The 19,990-nt window shown below is 47.7% G+C and overlaps 1 protein-coding gene across 1 annotated transcript; it reads left to right on the top strand.

Annotated features, from left to right (window-relative positions):
- The first annotated feature begins 1,372 nt into the window (after positions 1-1,372).
- On the top strand, positions 1,373-19,428 carry LOC311325690 (CTD small phosphatase-like protein). The gene is made up of 8 exons (XM_084458426.1): positions 1,373-1,605; positions 10,082-10,245; positions 10,814-10,846; positions 12,384-12,485; positions 13,057-13,113; positions 13,804-13,896; positions 15,700-15,885; positions 16,431-19,428. The coding sequence occupies exons 1-8, from the start codon at positions 1,530-1,532 to the stop codon at positions 16,554-16,556; spliced, it is 837 nt and encodes a 278-aa protein (XP_084314552.1). The 5' UTR covers positions 1,373-1,529; the 3' UTR covers positions 16,557-19,428.
- Positions 19,429-19,990: the final 562 nt, after the last annotated feature.

Here is a 19,990-nt window from a genome sequence, read left to right on the forward strand (position 1 = left end):
TGTCAATACCCAAGCACTATAGATAAATTGAACTAGTTATATCCTCTATATCATATTATATCCATCTCTGATAAGAAAATTGATCAGAAAACGGTCGCCACTGGCGGCCACTGGTGGACATTTTGAAAAATGTTTGCCATTGGCGACATATTTGAAAATTCATGATGCCCCAATATCCTGTTTTGTTTTGAATGCCCGTGGCTATAACTGTACCAAATTCCTGCCATGCTTTTATCACAAAATGGACACTTGTTATGACATTTCTAGCTAAGGTGCTTCAATACTATGGCATCCCATGGCTTTGAGTACAGTTAGTGACATGAGAAATGTGAGCGTTTTAACGGTTCAGACACCAGATGGCGCTAGTGTAACACCATATTATAGGCTATCAAACGAAAACAAACTAAAATGTTGTGACCAAAAGTCCACAGTGCACAGTGGAATTTCTATACGGTGTTGTCTACTCCAGTGGTTAAAATATCTTGGATATTATGGTCGAGTTGCATTTAATTAATACAGATAGCATAATTATAAAAGATATAGCAGATAGCATAATTGTAAAAGAGATTAGTGATGTGAGTGACTCAACATTCAAGGTACAAGGTGGTTTATTCACGTGTAGGCTACAAGATACGGGTACCATTCAATGAAATGCTTAGCCAATCAAATCAGAGGTATTACTTTTACAGATGAGATTAAAGTATGTAAATAAATGTTGACCTCAAACCTAAACCTTGCTTGCATGTGAGATTTCATTGGGGAACATTTTTCAAAACGACAAGTTCAGCCATAAATTATTATGATATTAAACTATTTACATTTGTACTATTGAAGAGCAGTTAGGTGTAGGATCTGGTTCAGACAGTTCAGTTCAGTAGGAGGGAGAGATCCTGAAACCGCCCCCCTCCACTTGAGCGCGCCTGTCTGATCCATCTCAGAATATCAAACAGCTACATGGCGCCTCCATGTTGGACACAAACAGCTTGTCGGATACAATTCCATAGAAAAGTGTATATTATATCGCTGGATTATTGAAACTGTCAGCACATTCGTTTGGCTAACTTGAGATAGGCAATTTTTCTCGGGCGGGATTTCTCATCGTTGCCTCGGTGTTCAAGAACGGCACATTTCTGAGGAATGCGAATGGAGCCTCAACGCTAGCGGGCTAGAAAACTACAGCTAACCTGAACGTTTCCTTACGATTCAGCTGGATAACTAACGTTAACTAGCTGCAGTGTTAACCGTTTACACGCTGGAGGGTTTATTCCCACACAACCCTTGGATGTTTTTCTTACTAAATTGGAAATCGTACGATATTGAGAAGTCGGTGGTGGAATTGTGCATTCGCTGAAGCACCACTAACGTAGCTCGCTAGCCCGTTCCCACTCATGGTGACAGCTAGCTAGCCTGCTAACGCGTTAGCCTTTCTGGACAAGCTGCTTAGCTAGCTAGCCACTGCATTGTAGCTAGCTAGCTACCAGAGAGAAAGTAAACATTGATTCACCAAAAAGGAATAACCATCTGTCTCAATGGACCACACGTCCATAATCACCCAGGTTTCCAACCCCAAGGAGGAGGAGATCATCTCATTTAACCAGGAAAAGGGTAAGAAGTCTGGGCAGTTCGTCAGTGCTATGTTAGCTAGTATAGAGTGGCACAATAACCACATAGGCTAGCGTAACTACCACCCTAGATAATTGAAGAGTGGGTGGTTAATAGTTGTATTTTACGGCATACTTCAAGGCCAACTCGTTTTTACTCAATGAAAAGGGATAATACATTGTGTCCAAGTTTCATTGCGACTCCCGCACGCCAGTACGTTTATAGTTAAAGTAACACTGGAAGCTACAGTAGCTAGTTCCTGAGGGGATGCTTGCTTTAAGAAATATCCAGAACTACGTTAGTGACATGCATGTGCTTGGTTTATTAGTTTAATTTTCACTGTTTGATTTGTGTCTATGGTTGGGATTGTGCTGTGCTATTACAACATTACTACATAGACTGGAATGAGTTTGTATCACTGTACAATGTGTATCTATGGACCTTTAACATATAATTTGCAACTATTTGATATAGTACATGCTATGTACTATACTATATGCACACTAGTTAGAGGAATGTTCTGGGTGAAATGCCAGCTGGAATAATCAACTAGTGTGTGTGATTTTTACAGTAGCTTTAGGCTACTCCTGTGAAGTTCTGTCTTTTGCTTGTGCATAGCACTCACTATATTCTATGATAGTGTCGACATGATATCACCACTCCCACGATGCGGTATCATATTTCTTTCACAGTTAAATATTTAGCTTGACATAAGTGTCAGAGCTACAGCTGCTGTGTCACTCCCTTTCACCTTAAGGTCTAGAATCAAGGAAGCCAGTCAGGAGTTTTCATGTGTGGCTGTGTTTGTGTTGAGATTGGCTCCTGATAGTAGGCTACTTGATTGCCTGTCACTACAGTTTAGATCAACAATTCTAACCTCCATTGCAGCCAGGATAGTCTGGCATAGTGTGTCATTTCACAGTCACATTCACACCTACTCTAGCCCCCACACACGGGGCCAGTGTGCGTTTCCAGTTCAGTCTGAAGCTGCTTATCAATACTATAATATTCTCTTTCAATTAGCTTTCTCCCGATCGTATCCTTAGTTTCGAACCTTGGAGGTGTTCTGTCTGGACTTTTGTGCGCAGTGAGAGCTTCATTGCTAAATTTCCCGATGGTGCAGTCTGTTTGGCCAAGCCTTAATGGGCCTGGGAAGGCCTGTACTGTTATTCTGCTATTGCAAGACAAGACCAAGCAGACGAGAAGAAGACAGGCTCTAAATATTTTCTACTTTTCTCAGTCTAATCGGCAACATGTCATCTGATGTGTTGGCTCGGCTAACTCACTGTCTCCCAGATCGGTCTTTTAATTCGTCAGGTGATGTTCAAAGGTAGACGGGGGTGAAAATTAACTTTTTGGCTCACGGTGAGTCACCTGCCAAGGGGACTGTAGATTAAAAAATCTACCGGCCAAGTATATGTTTTTTTCAGATAGCCTTCCGAAATCTAGTTGCCAATTGGAAATTTTACCTGCATTTGGCCGGTGGCAGGTGTAAGACAAGTAGTTGTCTTAGGAAAGGGTCAAACTCATTTCTGCCACAGCGCAACACAGACAACTGCTGTCCTTCACCAGCCCTGTGGATTCCAACAGGTCATTTAGGGTCATGGTGGGTCAGTTAGTCTGGGAGAGGTTGGCCGCTCCGCGGTCACAGCAACTCATCCTCATTGAAGGACCATGACACAATGGTTCTTACCTATTCACCAGAAAGTAAGTTTCACATGAGGCCTCCAAACTAAACGTTCAAGGCTGCCTGCAAGAACCTGTGCTTTGCATGAGGCTGCACTGCTATCATCAAGGCTGATTATTAATAACTTGGACCGAAGTCGCTGTAGTTTTATAAGATGAACATGACTTGGGTTGTAATCTTCTTAATGATAACTCAACTCTGACAACGACTGCTGCTTGGGGACACATGTTGAGAGATGCACATGTGATGCTCATGTGGGAAGATTGGTTGTGCCTCTGGATTGTTTGCTGTTCATAAACACAAAAAGTGGCACACACACACCACACACACACACACACACACATACACACCACACACACACACACACCACACAGACACACCACACACAGTCTAGTCTGTTCATCCGGAGCCACTAGCAGTGCGGAGGATGTAATGTGGTCTGTGTGTAGTTGAGGCGGGAGTTGTAGAGCTGCTCTCGCGCCAGGCTCAGATGACTGTACTCTACTCCCCGCCCCCGGTGGTAATGACCCACAGAGCAAATCGGAGACCGAGCGAACTGCTTTAAGGGTCTCTGTGGTTGTCATACTTGAGGGCAGAGCAGCAGCGATGCTCTTGTTTGTGTTTGTCTCTCTCTCTTCTCTCTCTCCTCTCTTCTCTCTCCTCTCTTCTCTCGCTTCTCTCTCTCCTCTCTTCTCTCTCTCCTCTCTCTCTTCTCTCTCTCTCCTCTCTCTCTCTCCTCTCTCTCTCTCTTCTCTCTCTCTCCTCTCTTTCTCTCTCTCTCTCTCTCTCTCTCTTCTCTCTCTCTCTTCTCTCTACTCTCTCTCTCTCCTCTACTCTCTCTCTCTCCTGGTCCCTACCCCTTTCTCCACCCCTCCCGCCTCACAGGGGATGAGTCATTACTGAACTCTTCCCAAGGGCCCAACACAAACATTAGCCTACCATCTCAACAAGGATTGGATGTCTGGGGGGGGGGGGGGGGGGGTGTCCCCCTCCACCTGTGCAGGACACTCCTGTCTAGAGGACAGACTAATGTGCCATGGCAACGACAGCGAGGAGGAGGGGCCTGTTTAAGCGCAGCGACTGTTGTTGACTGTTAGTTAGCTTACCGCCTGTTGATTTGTAGTGACAGGGCGGACCCAGCCTACCTTTTTTCCTTCATGTCATCGGCACACGTGAACGTGTGCAGAACAGGCTCCGGACTGTCGAGTCGGCCGCCGTCACCTTTGCCCTCAGTGCACCGTTGCTGGAGGTCTGCCAGCACAAGTGTCACCGCCCCCCCCCCCCCCCACACACACACACACACCTCCACCCCATGCTGTGTCACGCTGCCAAAGCAGGCTGTGCGGTCTAAACATAGGCTTAGTGCTGCCTGCCTGCCTCACTGCCTGTACTGGGATAGGTACAAGAAGGGCTCAGTTCAGCCTTTTTGATTATTGTTTTGTAGTGACATTTGGCTCTGTATTATCCTGGCAGGGCTCAAGCTCGTAAGCCTGAGTGTTATTGACTGATTCTGGCAAGGCTTCCAAAAGCCCCCCCCCCCGCTGTGTTCAACAGAGGCTCTGCAGATTCCACGCCGTAGTCGGGACACAACTCTTCTAAAGCCCGCCCAGGTTTTTCAGTTGGAAATCTTTTCACCCTTTTCCCCAACAGTTGGGGCTGCAGTGTCCGCCACTCTGGTTGACATTAGGAAGGCTCCTGTGGTCGAGAGAGAGAGAAAGAGAGAGAGAGGGGAGGGGACGGCTATTTAAAGCAGCTATTCCGTAGAGTGCCTGGCCTGCTCTGTACCCACAATGGCAGCAATTCCTCAGCAGGCTGAATGGGCTCCTGTTACACCATCCTTTACTCCTCTGGAGACTGTAGTAGTAGTCTCACGCACCCCTCTGGAATATGCTTTTCACGACCAGGCCTATCAGTTCTCACCGTGACATTTTAATCAGCCTCAGCCTGCCACCGTTTCCTGTCTGCCATCCACATATCAGAGGGGTAGCTCTCTGGAAATAGCCTAACGTGACGCATTTCACCTTTACTAGACTTAGTTCATTTTCTCAGCTTAAAGTCGCACTGAAACGGACATTTGAGATCATCCAACTTCCGTAGTTTGACTTATTTCCGACGCATTTCCGACGCAAACAAGCTATGAGGGTGGGACATATATTTAGAGGAATTTGATTGGAACATTGACAAGTGGACGGGTTTTAAGAACTTTAGACAGATTCGATAGAAGGATAGCGGTGATTGACGGGTGGATGTCGTGAGATTATTGGCCTAAAATCTAAGGTACCTGTTGTCGTCATTGCACGTGACCTACCGTTTTCCAGGAAGTAAGAAACTATATACTTTGATATAAGATTACAACCAAAGTAGAATTTTGTAATTTTTTTGGCATACATCGTTGAATAGGTGAACACTATGACCAATCATGTGAACCAAAATGGGACAGAATGCTTTTTTCATTTCAGTGAGACTTTAAAGGTTTTCTCAACACCAGGGGAAGGGGTTGTGAGGCTGTGAGAGGCTGATGAGAGGCTGATGTGAGGCTGCGAGGCTGATGTGAGGCTGATGTGTTGTGAGTGAACCAGCCCGTCCCTGCTGGAGGTCCAGGCCCGTCTCCAGACGGGTAGAGAGGAGCAGCAGCGCCCCCTCCGTTTTGTTGTTGGATGAGGAGGAGGCGGACTGTTGAGTGGAGGTCTCGTGCTTCACTAGGGCATCGAGAAACATGGAAATAATTGACTTGTTGTAGAGCGCTTTATATGTAGGCAATGAGGCTAGCTGGAGAAGCTGTATGGTGAGAGAGGTTTGATGTAGTCTGAGGGCGTTTTCACACCTGAAAGTCCGAGCCGAGGTTTTGTTTGTTAATGTTAATGTTAATGTTAGTGTTCTCACGGTCCTGTGTTAAGCAAACAAACATCTGTTATCAAATGACACGCGGCTGTACTGCTCGTTCATCTATTGGACAGAAAAGGAAAATCTCTGTCATAAAATCACATTGTCGCGGACAACAATGGAGCAACAGCAGAGTATAGCTCCACTGATGTCTTCGTTTTGCAATAATGAGCAGCGAAAAATAGATTTTAGATTTTAATAATAGATTAGTAGATAGGCAGCACAGATGTAAAGCCTTCGATGTAAAGCATGAAGGCTATGTTGGACTTCATAGCTGATTTGTAGGCTATATAAAAATATGGGTCTGAATATATCCATCAACGTCTATAGCTTAAACGCAGTGTTGAAACCAGTGTGCATAATACCCTGTGATAATCAGGGACCCTGTTGAAGTCACAAGATTTCATGGATGCAAGTCAAGGCAGTTGGCCATAGGCCTACATACTGCACACACATCATAAATAAATAACTTGAACTTGAACACCAAGGTTAATATTGTTAAAGGGATAGGGTGTGCTATTTTGGACAATGTGTGCTCTCCTGTGAAATGTATCACAATCCAAATATTTTTACATGTTTGGCATGACTTGGACATGAGCATTCCCCTGGTGCTTGTTTTTACTGCTCCCACAGAGGACTATGTGCAAGTCATGCCAAAAACCTACAAATATTCGGATTGTGATACATTTCACTAGAGAGCACTGAGACTGTTAAGATTACACCCTCAGTGTCTCATCTCAGAAAAGCACATTTATCATAATTATTCCAACGCACGGGTTCCCTATTGACTTCCATTGTAGCCCAGTGAGAGCCTGCATAAAAACTGCAGCTAGATCAATACTGGAACGATCAGTGAAATGATGGTCTCTGTGTGTCAGGTTCATGGTAGACAGATCACAAATAGAGCTAAATGTCACAAAATAGCACCCTTTAAGGCCACAACCACAACTATGGCCATAACTAAGGCCGACACAACCACGCAACAATATGTATGAATCCAAACAGCACACTTGCCCGACACGCAAACACACATTATGCACAGCGGGCAGATCGATCACGATCAGTCACAGAGATTCTTCCGAAGTTTGCAAATAGGCCTGATGAACTTTGTATTTGCTTCCATATTTTTAATGGAGACATCTGTCCTGAGGTCTTTCTGTGAATTCCCACATGGCTGATTAGCATATCATCACAACACCACAGACATTTGCATGCGTTTAGGGCTGGCGCTGTTTTTGTCAGCAAACAAGATTAAAAGATATGCATCTTCAGACTATATCGCCCAAATCCACTGTCTGAAAGCCCTAGCTCCATGTTCTCTTTATCCTCATCTTGGGATCCATTTAAAAAATCTTGTAAGGATATTCTTTTATATTCTATTATATTTTATATTCGATTATATTCTACTTTATTTAATTACCTCTGACTTGAAGAACTGAACAGTCAGATGTCCACTTTAGCATTCTGTGAAGTAAGGTACTTTCCTCACAGATTGGCACTTTATTTTTTCCTCCCTGGGGTAATGTTTGGCAGCTTGTGGAGTTTCCTACGTATCCTGTCTTAGTCCCCTCCTGTGTTTGCCTTTCTCCAGCACGACTCCCTTTTTGTTTTTTGGGGGGAACTTTCATGTGCTTTAGACGACTGCTCAGTAACAAGGTGGCCTGAGGCAGAAGTTCACCGGTCTCGTCGGTGGTTGATGAGACTTCTCGAGCGCTACGCTCAGCGAGCTCCTGGATTGAGCGAGGCCTCTCTTCCTCTATTTACATTTTTTTGCTTTTTTTTTTTTATATGACCTTTTATGTGTTGCACTTTGTCTTGATGCTTTTAATGTCTCATGTAAAGCACTTTGAATTGCCTTGTTGCTGAAATCTACTACACAAATAAACTCCCCTTGCCTCCGCTGACGCTGCGCTAGTCTGGGCCGCCGCACTGCCCTCTGGGAGCTGGGATTGAAGGAACGCTGAATGCCACAGATTGGATTAGAATACTCATCCCAGTGTGTTGAGGCGAGAGAGAAGCAGTAATTAATTTGACAGAGAGAGAGAGAGAGACCTATGGCTTAGTCACTGTCGGATTGCTTTCTGCCATGATTGTGAATGTTTTGTGCTCAGATTATTGGGCTACTCCTCTCTTAGAATTTGCAGCAGGCGCGGTGATTTCACAATGCTGATGTAAAAGTCCTTACATGAAGGTGGCATGAAGCTGATCTGAACTGAACTGAGTTTGGTCAAACGAGGCTGTGGTTGGCAGCTCAGGAGTCTATGGTGACGTTGGGTTTGGGAGTGTGGGCTGCTTGTGTCTTGTGGTTCTACGTTCCAATGTCCTAAAGCAGAAATTATTTTCCACAGAAATATGAACATTCCAATAGAATGCTGATGCCGCTGCTCAAGGAAAAATAGGCTGTTTTGCTACAGTTACCACTGTCTGCAGATTTGACGTTTTATCTCTTTTCTGGTAGGTCATCTGATGTCAATCATCCTCGAGGCGTAGCCTGTACTTTCACAGAAAGGTTACGCAAATAGAAAATAATCACTTAAGAATAACCAGTCAACCATAAAATGATGATGTACAAACAGGGTAGACCCACTGGCCCTGACCTGGAGCGAGGGGTTACCCTCCGCTGGAGAAGGAGGGATCGGCAGCAGCCAAAACCCACACCAAACACTAGTTCCACAGACAACAAGAGTAGGCCTACAAGCAGACGTTCGCACAGGAAACGAGACAGACAGGTCTTTCTCTGATTGGACGACAGGGCAGGGGGGGGTGATTGGACACAGGTGGAATCGATGATCAGATGATTGACGGGACACAACGACGAACGCCCGGGGGGAAGACGCCGACAAGAACAGAGCAGAAACATAGGAGGCCGTAACGATCTCCTCGTTAACCTTTAATGAGATGGGTCAAGGTTGTGACGTGGTTGAAGGGTGCTGAGTGACCGTAGGCGCGCGCGTAGAACCACCTGGCAAACGAGCGGTACAGAAGCGCCCGCTAGCGGAGACGGGCGCCGTGCTGGAGGCGTCGCCCTGCAGTCTGAGAGGGCCGGTCCCAGCGTGGGGGCGTGGGGGGAGGAGGTGGGGGCGTGGGCGGGCTGCTCCAGGGGAGGGTAGAGGAATGCAGCCTTGTATAGGCCACACCGGGGTGTGGGAGCTCACCCCCACCCGACCCGGCCCTCCTCCTCCCCCTCCTCCTCCTCCTCCTCCTCCTCCTCCTCCCCCTCCTCCCCCTCCTCCTCCTCCTCCTCGGGCTGCCTCACCCACTCACCTGCCACATGAAACACGAGAGGGGCCAGAGGGGAAACGCACGGCAAGCCTTCAAAATGGAGGCGTTACGTCTGACCAATAAGTGACGGCCCATGACTGGGTGGGGGGTTCTCTGTGTGTGTGTGTGTGTGTGCGTGTGTGTGTGCGTGTGTGTGTGCGTGCTACAGTCAGTTAGTGTGCAGTTTCCAACTTGTCACTATTAATAAAGGGGCAGTGTCTGGTTTTAGGCTGTGCTCCGCGGGGCTGGAATGAGAGCGCAGGGATTTGCGGTCGGACCCAGAGCTCGCCCCTCCGCCCCGCCACCCCACCCCCCCCCCCCCCCCTCCGCGTGGCTATGTGCGAGCGGTGATGTCACGGCCGCTTGCTCGGGGTTATTTTCTGAGAGCGGCGGGCTTTGTCGGGGCAGGTCAGCGCCGCCTGCTTCCTGGCCTCTCTTCGCCCCGGGGCGCGGGTTACGTTTTGCGACACGTTTAGAAAGCGCGGGCTTATTTACAAGGTTATGGTTTATTTTGGAGGTGGGAGAAATGAACGAATGAATTTGTGCTGTAGTCTCTCTCAGCACGTCCCAGTGAATGGGCCTAAATGTTTTGGCTGTTCCGTCATTGTGTGTCTCCCCCCCCGTCCCCCCCGTCCCCTGTGTTAACAGTGTCCCAGTCCAACAGCAGTGTGAAGAAGCAGAGGGGGCGGGGCATCTTCAGCACCTTCTTCTGCTGTTTCCGCGACTACAATGTCGAGCCGCCGGCCGCCAACAACAGCACTAGCAATAACTCCGCCTCCCCGCCGGTGGAGGAGAACGGAACGCCTCCCAAGGTGAGCTGCTGCCACACACACACACACACACACACACACACACACACACACACACACACTTCTCTCAGTCGAAAGCTAACCTCACCGGACAGTGATTTTGTAAAACAAGAGGCACTATTCTGTTTAGACTGCCCTGTGTGCGTCCACATGTTGTAAATGTGTGAATTTGATTTTCTCCCTCTCTCTCTCTCTTTGTCCCCATGTTGTTTTTCCTCCAACCCCTTACTTTGTCTCTCACTCTCTTTCTCTCTCTTCTTCTCTATCCCTGTCTCTCTTCCTCTGTCTCTCTGTCTCTCTCTCTCTCTCTCCCTCCCTCTGCCTCTCTTCCTCTCTCCCTCTGTATGTGTCTGTTTCTCTCTCTCTCTCTCTCTCTCTTTGTCCCCATGTTGTTTTTCCTCCAACCCCTTACTTTGTCTCTCACTCTCTTTCTCTCTCTTCTATATCCCTGTCTCTCTTCCTCTGTCTCTCTCTCTCCCTCCCTCTGCCTCTCTTCCTCTCTCCCTCTGTGTGTGTCTGTTTCTCTCTCTCTCTCTCTCTCTCTCTCTCTCTCTCTCTCTCTCTGTCGTAGTGTGACCAGGTGGAGGTCATCCCTGTCCCTAGTGTATGTATCCACTTATTTCTTTTCATGTGCATGCTGGGTAGTGGTGGTGATGCCAGCGTTAACAGCCTAGCGGGAGTCCCAGTCCTCTCGTCTCAGGTTGTTCAGCCGAGGGTCACAGGGGTTAAGAGAAGGGCTTTGTTTTGCACCTGTGGTGAAATTATGCTTCAGATACATCCCTTTGAACTATGCTGCTCAATGTTGTTGGAGTTTTTGTTTTTATATAGTAAAAAAACAAACAACCACACACATCTACCAATGGTCTAACCAAGCTAACGTCAAATCTACAGATTTCCAAAAAGCTATACGTTTGGAATGAGCTTACCAAGTTGCTCCAAACGATCTCGCAGACGTAGGCCGCTCGGTGAGAGCATCAGGCCACAGCGCCGCGGTCCTGAGTGTGCAGAGAGAGACCCCGGCCCTCCGATGCCATTAGTCAATCAGGGAGTTACAGCTGATCTCCTTATCTGGGGATCTGAGCTCGCGGCCGGGTCAGGACCCAGGTCGGGGTCACGGCTTCTGAAGGGGATGTTTTCATGCCTTGGGCAGAGCATAGACTACTTGATAGTCTGCTGAACTGCTCCATCCCTGATTACTACAAACGCTGTGTTTCCTAGCGTGAAGGGACTTTTCACAGGGCCTGAACTGAAGCGCAAAGCACACGGCAATTTGGATTGGAGAGCCACCAGAGCCCGGAGGACTAGACTTGAGTTACGTCTTAGCCGGGTCTCACAACTGCGCGTTCTGCGTGCTTTCCATCGTTAAGTCACCGGAATTCTAATGTCTCTCATTGCGGTATAACGTTCATGTCCGGTTCGTGGTGTCTTTGGGCTGTACGGCGGCCATCTTTATAGGGCAAAGCTCTTCTACATCACGGCCCCGACCCCCATCTGGACCTGGACGATGCCCCTTTTCTTTAAGTGAATCACCAACAAGTCCACTGTTTTAATGGAAAATCAGATAACCCCCGCATGGCAACCCGTCTTTTAGAATGTGTGAAATGGTTCATTTAATCTCCCTCAGATTAGACAAAAATCTGGGTGGATTAAAGACAGCAGTGTTGTGTTTTCTGGGCGAGTGTGTGCAGCAGCTCGGGGGGGGGGGGGGGGGGGGGGGGGGGCTCCTCTTCTGAGTTGGGGCCCAGTGGAGAGCGAGCGAATGAGTCTTTGAAGCCCATCGTTACATAGTCCTCCTCACTCCATCTCTCTCTCTCCCTCCCTCTCGTTCTGTCCCTGTCTCTCCATCTCTCTCTCTCTCTCTCTCTCTTCCCCTCCCTCTCCCCACGGGAAACAGTTCTGAATCATTAGTTTCTCTGCTCGCTAATCCGCTCATCCTCACACATTAACTAATGGTCCCTGAGTGTGTCTCTGTCTTTATTTCTTGTTCTTTCTCTCTCTCTCTCTCTCTCTCTCTCTCTCTCTCTCTCTCTTTCTCTCTCTCACTCTCTCTCTCTTTCTCACTCTCTCTCTTTCTCTCTCTCTCTCTCTCTCTCTCTCTCACACTCTCTCTCTTTCTCTCTAATTATCTCTCTCTCCCCAAGCCTCCAGCTAAGTACCTCCTACCAGAGATGAACATATCTGACTATGGCAAGAAGTGTGTTGTGATCGACCTGGATGAAACCCTTGTCCACAGCTCATTTAAGGTATTATTAGGGAAATACTCTTATTGTAAATATTGTGTATTGTGGAAGCGTGTGGTTACCTCCCCCCCCCGCCCCATATGCGTCACTCACTTTATCAGAGCATTTTGAATACAATAGATTTCAGAAACACAAGTCTCCGTTTGTCACACTGATAAAGCACCACGAATTGAATTGAATGCAGTGAAATATAATTTTCTGTGAGAAAAAGGCCGCTCTGTGTTTGTTGCCATTTAGACCCGAGTTCTTTGAGAGACAGCAGCGGTGACCTTGGATGACACTTTGAGTCACTACCCCCCCCCCCTCCTTACTTGGTCTAGTGCCCGACTCTGCCTGCTGCCAGGCGTCCTTCTTGTTTATTAAAAAGATTGAGAAGGAGGACAGGAGAGGGGGGGGGGGGGTGTTTTGGTGGAAAAAGGGACAGAAGATTCGCTTTCCTTGAGCTTGAAACTCACTGACCGACTGCCCTGCGCACAGCAGCTTTGGAGCAGCACCGGCGCCGCCTGCTGCATCACGGCGGTACTGCACCCGCTTCTGTGGCATTAATATACACGTGTGTTCTCTCCGCCCACAGCCCATAAGCAACGCGGACTTCATAGTTCCCGTGGAGATAGACGGCACCGTTCATCAGGTACTGTACAGATTCACTTCATGTCTGAGGAGAAACGAGATACTAGAGGATGTTACCCAATTTCTCACCAATTGTGGCCCAGTGTTACTTGTTACGGGTGCATGTATGTGGGTGTAAAAAAAAGAAAGTCCTCTTTTCTGTACCGCTGTAAATGCTGATGGCGCTTGTTCTTATGCTGACGGTCACTGAGATGTACGGTCAGTTCACTTCATCCAGACATGTGCACGTAGTGTAAGTCACGTAAGTGTTGATACTCTCCTGATGACCGGTCGTCTGGAAGCTGCGTGTGACCCTGCTCCCCACGGGATGACCTGGGCTGTGACCCTGCTTCCCCTGGGATGACCTGAGCTGTGACCCAGTTCAAGTAATCCAGGATAGGCTGTGTGTATCCTGGTGGCCTATCCACGATTACTTGCACTGGGGGGCGACTACTTGACTGTGAAGGAAACTGAGACGATGATGATGATGATGATGCAGCCCCACCAAACCCTGCAGATCCCTGAAGGCAAGCGATGGCCCAGATGGTTCCTCGCAAACATCCGAAACGCGAACGCAAAAACGCGCGTCGGCCACGTTCCGACACCCCACGTATGTCTCTCCGGCCGACTCGTCGTTGGCGCTGGGGGCGTGGGGGGCGATCGGAAGCGGGCGCTGTGTGCGCTGCTCTAAGCGGGCGTGGCTGTGTTGCAGGTGTACGTGCTGAAGAGGCCCTACGTGGACGAGTTCCTGCAGAGGATGGGCGAGCTGTTCGAGTGCGTCCTCTTCACCGCCAGCCTCGCCAAGGTCAGTTTAGACGGTGTGACACACACTCCCGTGACCGGCCGCTCGCTCGCTCGGTGGGCGGAGCACGAGCCTCTTAGGGCCGGAGGCTCAAGCCACGGATGTATTAATAGAACTGGATGCTGTGACTACGTTGACGCCTCGCTCTTGAGAGTGAAGCTTTTTGAACAGGGCCACCGACCCCTTTTGACATGCGCAGCTGTGTTTTCTGGCGTCACAGGCATGCGCAGTTGTGCTTTTCTCACGTTTTAACCACGTGATTTGTTGACCCGGCCGCATCCACGAAGTTTACACGTTCATGTGGATGTTTAATGCGCGTTCACCGCTCTCCCCACTGTATCGCATGTCCCTGCATTAGCATTGTTAAGTAATAAAAAATGATGCAAATAATAATTGCATGGTGCAAACGCGTGAACGCGGCGGGGTCTGAGAAAAGCACAACTGCACATGTCAAAAAGGGGCCGATTTCGGCAAGATGGCGCTGATCAAAATGTTTCAGGAAGTAAATGGCAGCTTGGCCCCTTGGCTCAAGCCCTGTTTGACGAAGCCGTGCGTCTGAACATGGCAACCAGCATCACTTGAGCAGGAGTTACATGGCTGTGTGGGTGACATTATGTTCAGGGTTGTCTGTGTTCGTCTTCTTTCTGTCCTAATTTTGTCACCCTCCTCCCTCTGTCTTGCATCAGTGTCTTGCATAGTCCTCCTGTCCTGGGTAAGTGTCTCCAATGTGGCAGAGAGGACATACCTGCCCGCAGTGCGCCATGTTCTCCACTAGAGGGGGGTGTCGGGTGTTTTTGGAAGCTACAGTAGCTGGTGTGTGAGCTGGAGTAGCTGTAGGTGTGGTAGTCGGCCACCTGTGAGACTAGTTTTCCCATGTAGGTACTACAGTAGTAATTAGAGCAAAGTGAAACTGCTTTGTTTAAGGCCCAGTAGTCTTTGTATAACCAATCCTTTTTCAAATGGACACATCTCGAACCCTGCCTGGCCTGCCTGACCCTCACAAGGTTTTTTGACTTGAACGGTCTTGCTTGCTTAAATAAAAACAGAAGGTTTGATACAAAACAAAAGGTTCAGCAGTACGATGAGAAATGAATCAGGGGCGCCTCTTCATCTTCCCTGTCTGACCCCTGACCCCCCCCCCCCCCCTCTCTGTGTGGTCCGGACAGAAGCCTGACCCCTGACCCCCCCCCCTCTCTCTCTCTCTCTCTCTCTCTCTGTGTGGTCCGGACAGAAGCCTGACCCCCCCCCCCCCTCTCTGTGTGGTGTGGACAGAACGCCTGACCCCTGACCCCCCCCCCCCCCTCTCTGTGTGGTCAGGACAGAACGCCTGACCCCTGACCCCCCCCCCCTCTCTCTCTCTCTCTCTCTGTGTGGTCAGGACAGTACGCTGACCCCTGACACCCCCCCCTCTCTCTCTGTGTGGTGTGGACAGTACGCTGACCCCTGACCCCCCCCCCTCTCTCTCTGTGTGGTGTGGACAGTACGCTGACCCCTGACCCCCCCCTCTCTCTCTGTGTGGTGTGGACAGTACGCTGACCCCTGACCCCCCCTCTCTCTCTGTGTGGTGTGGACAGTACGCTGACCCCCCCCCTCTCTCTCTGTGTGGTGTGGACAGTACGCTGACCCCTGACCCCCCCCCCTCTCTCTCTGTGTGGTCCGGACAGTACGCTGACCCCTGACCCCCCCCCCTCTCTCTCTGTGTGGTGTGGACAGTACGCTGACCCCTGACCCCCCCCTCTCTCTCTGTGTGGTGTGGACAGTACGCTGACCCCTGACCCCCCCTCTCTCTCTGTGTGGTGTGGACAGTACGCTGACCCCGTGGCCGACCTGCTGGATCAGTGGGGTGTGTTCCGGGCGCGGCTGTTCCGGGAGTCCTGCGTGTTCCACCGGGGGAACTACGTGAAGGACCTGAGCCGGCTGGGCCGCGAGCTCGGAGACGTCATCATCGTGGACAACTCCCCCGCCTCCTACATCTTCCACCCAGAGAACGCTGTGAGAACCCCCCCTTATTAATAATAATAATAATAATAACAATAATAATAAGTTGATCTCTGTATAGCGCATTGTGTTGCCTATGTGTATGAAATGCACTATATAAATAAAAGTTTGATTCGATAATGATAATAATAATAATAATACAAATAATAATGACTAATAATAAATTGTTCTCTGTAAAGCGCATTGTGTTGCCTCTGTTTATGAAATGCGCTATACAAATAAAGTTTGATTTGATAATAATAATACAATAATAACAATAATAATACATTTTTATATAGTGCTTTTGCAGATGCTCAAGCTTATTGTCCCATATCCCACGTTGGATGAGCTCTGAGGTTCTGGGGGTCTGTAGCTCTGAGGTTCTGGGGGGTCTGTAGCTCTGAGGTTCTGGGGGGTCTGTAGCTCTGAGGTTCTGGGGGTCTGAGGTTCTGGGGGTCTGAGGTGCTGGGGGTCTGGGGTTCTGGGGGTCTGTGTAGTTCTGGGGCGTCTGTGTAGTTCTGGGGCGTCTGTGTGTCTCACCGCTAGTCTGTCCCCCGCAGGTCCCGGTCCAGTCCTGGTTTGACGACATGAACGACACAGAGCTGCTGGACCTGCTGCCTTTCTTTGAGGGACTAAGCAAAGAGGAGGAGGTGTACGGGGTCCTGCAGAACCTGAGGGGCAGGTAGCAGGACGGCCGAGGAACAGCCCTGAGGGGCAGGTAGCAGGACGGCCGACGAACAGCCCCGCCTGCTCTCTCTCTCTCTCTCTCTCTCTCTCAGTATTCCTCCCGCTTCACCCCTTTAAATCCACCACACATCTCAGGCTCAGGCAGAAGTTCCCACCCGCGCCCTCTTGCCTCTGCCACAAGGGGGCGCACTGGAGTCTCACTGTGGATACCTACCAACTGTCCCCCCCCCTCCACCACCACCACCACCACCCTCCTCTTCCTCCCTGCTGTGATCTCCAGGCAGCGGGAGTCTGACCATCTCTCAGAATAAACTCCAAACCCCAGGATGCACTGTGATTAGGAAACACCGAGGCGCTGGAGAACATGTGTAGAGCATCACACCGACGCGCTGGAGAACATGTGTGGAGCATCACACCGACGCGCTGGAGAACATGTGTAGAGCATCACACCGACGCGCTGGAGAACATGTGTGGAGCATCGTGGTGCATAAAACTCCTCAGAGGTCGGGGGGGCGACAAGATGCAAAGAGACGACGGAACTCTTTATTTTGAAACGAAGAGAAAGAGTTTTACTATTTGGTCAAGTGCTTATTTTAAACCAAAAACCAACCTTTTTCTGGGAATTTTATTTGTGATACAACAGCAGAAAAATGGAGAAACAGATGTTGTCGTTATTATTGTTGCTATGCAGGCAGTATATGGCAGTAGGAAGGACTGTGATTCTCTTGTTTCTTACCGACTGAAGTGCCTTGTGTGAATGTTTTTATGGGAAGATATTTTGTACATGGCATATTTCCAGAGTACTTCAATCTTTTAACAAATGATATATGCTTTAAAACGGAGACGGGCGTGAAAGCTCATTATTTTAGCTGGAGGTTTTGACATTGAAGGCCGAGTACGAGTCTCTGCTCTGTTCTCTTTTAACCGCTTGCTTGTGCCATCATTTAGAAGTGATTTTGTTTTCTCTTGCTGTCATTTGACTTAGAATAGTATATGGTTATTTTGTTTTGGGAAACAAAGAACTATGTTTGCAATTGTGGACTTAGACATTAATCTGGCCCCTAATTCAGTGTGTATTATATATTAGGAAAACAATTGCTCAAATTGTGCCATTTATTTTCCTTTTTATTTATTTTTTTGTATTTTCTGTTTCTTTTGCCAAATAAGGTAAAAATGACCCCATATTTTGAAATCGTAATTGGGTACATCCCAAAGTTTTAACAGTCTTTATTTTTGGTGACTTCATGACAAATTCAGACGTCATTCGTGTAAAGTGAAAACACCTTACTAATAGTTTCTGTTCTTTGTTATTCGTTTAGACTGCTAGTTTTTTTTTTTTAGTGAGCATGCAGGTCATTTGAACACTTTTGAAGTGCTGCAGTTTAATTGGTCTCACCTGGAGGAGCAGATTTCCAGACCTCACCTTGCAAAGGTCTCCCTCTCATAGTTTCTGATCAACTGGTACAGTAACGGATAGAGTGCCATGCTTTTATAGTAAAGATTTCTCCTGGAGAAACATTCACCTTCAGAGCATAATCGCAGGGATTGGACTGGGTCTGGACTGGGTCAATATAACCACACCATGCTGATTCTGACTCGGCGCTGGCCCAGTTCAGTCCGTTAAGTGACGGTGGAGATGGCCTTCACACACACTGCCCGAGCTGTTCCTCACCTCAGTGCCTAGGACCAGGGGACTCGTACTCTCTTTAGCGCTATAGTAACCATGGCAATAACCTTTTGGGAGCCTCCATCTGGGATGATGGTTTCAGGAGTGGGGAGATTTCACGGCTAGCCATGCTGGTTTGGTTGCAACACATTTGGGCACTACAGAAGGACCACAGAGCACCTCATCGTGGGATTGATGCCTTACTGCCTGCGCAGGCATAAAGCAATTGATGTTCATTAATTCCAAGGTTGCTTCTTTGTCACGGTTTTGTTGGTAACACTTGACTCCAAGGCACTTGCTGACAGGGAGTGCAATAAAGCCTCTTATGTGTTGAACTTTTTAGATACATAAGGGGGTCCTAAGGCCATGTATGAGACTTTGTCATTATTCACTATAGACTAAAGAATATTTTTTTTCCCAGTAATGTTGCTATGGCTCCTATGGGTGAATTATAACCTCTTGTCGTTGGCGTAAGCCTTTAACGTTTGTCTTGCTAATGAGGGTGTTGGTTTTAATGCAGTGTCCTTCGTAAGAAGTGCTCTAGTCTCAATATCTCACTGACAAGACTTTCTCTCTCTTGTTTGTATCATTATGATATTTTTTCCAGTTACCTTCATCAGTATTTGGTTTTGAGAAGTTGCATATTACCCATTACCCATTGTATCCAGCTGGTGTTTTTTTGTTTGTTTGTTTGTTCTGTTCCTTTTTCAACTCGGTTACATCCAATTCTCCGTCTTTGGTTCAAGTTATTGATCAGGTCTCTTCCACAGACTGTGTACCGTCTCCTCCTCTCTCTTTTCTCAAGTCACTCACTCACGTAGTCAACTCACTTTCTGTTTGTTATTAACACCAAAGTTCTACCGCACCCATTTCTAGTCACCTGCAGCACGTTGGCGTTTCTTTCTAGGTGTGTGCGTCACTGTTCCTTTAACACAGTCTCTCCTGAGTACTTTCCACTACAGACGTTTTCACTTCAGATCCCCACAATTATTTCTTTGCTGTCTTTCAATTATAATAAAAAGGTTTATTGGAAATACATACATACTGTATTCTTTCATGCATGTCTTGTTAAATTGATTTCCAGCTGTGTGATATATTTTAGCTGACATATAATACATTGATTTAAGCCAAAGGATCCTCAGAAGACTAGCGTGACGGAGTCGGACCTCGGCCCGGTCCAGTTCTCTCCACACCTGGAGGCCGAGGCCAGGTTTGCTGTATATTTTTGACAATGAAAATATATTCATCATTAAGAAGCATATTTCCTTGGAAACCTGTCGAAATAAATGCCTTTGTATGAAAAGACTGCGTCTTGTTTTCTTTTTATATGAAAAGACTGCGTCTTGTTTTCTGATTGTATGAAAAGACTGTCTTGTTTTCTGTTTGTATGAAAAGACTGTCTTGTTTTCTGTTTGTATGAAAAGACTGTCTTGTTTTCTGTTTGTATGAAAAGACTGCGTCTTGTTTTGTTTGTATGAAAAGACTGCGTCTTGTTTTCTGTTTGTATAAAAAGACTGCGTCTTGTTTTCTTTGTATGAAAAGGCTGCGTCTTGTTTTCTGATTGTATGAAAAGGCTGCATCTTGTTTTCTGGTTGTATGAAAAGACTGCATCTTGTTTTCTTTTTGTATGAAAAGGCTGCATCTTGTTTTCTGTTTCTATGAAAATACTGCATCTTGTTTTCTGTTTCTATGAAAAGACTGCATCTGTTTTCTGTTTGTATTGTCTTCTGATCCAAACTGTCATCAGTCGTCCTTTTGAATATGCAG

This window comes from Borostomias antarcticus (assembly GCF_949987555.1).
Source record: "Borostomias antarcticus genome assembly, chromosome: 24".
Taxonomy (NCBI): Eukaryota; Metazoa; Chordata; class Actinopteri; order Stomiiformes; family Stomiidae; genus Borostomias; species Borostomias antarcticus.

Excerpts from the sequence above, each read along its gene's own strand:
- LOC311325690 (XM_084458426.1), top strand. The coding sequence starts at position 1,530 with ATGGACCACACGTCCATAATCACCCAGGTTTCCAACCCCAAGGAGGAG. Across the intron at positions 12,486-13,056 it reads TTGTCCACAGCTCATTTAAG|CCCATAAGCAACGCGGACTT; the intron begins GTATTATTAGGG and ends CTCCGCCCACAG. Across the intron at positions 15,886-16,430 it reads TCTTCCACCCAGAGAACGCT|GTCCCGGTCCAGTCCTGGTT; the intron begins GTGAGAACCCCC and ends TGTCCCCCGCAG.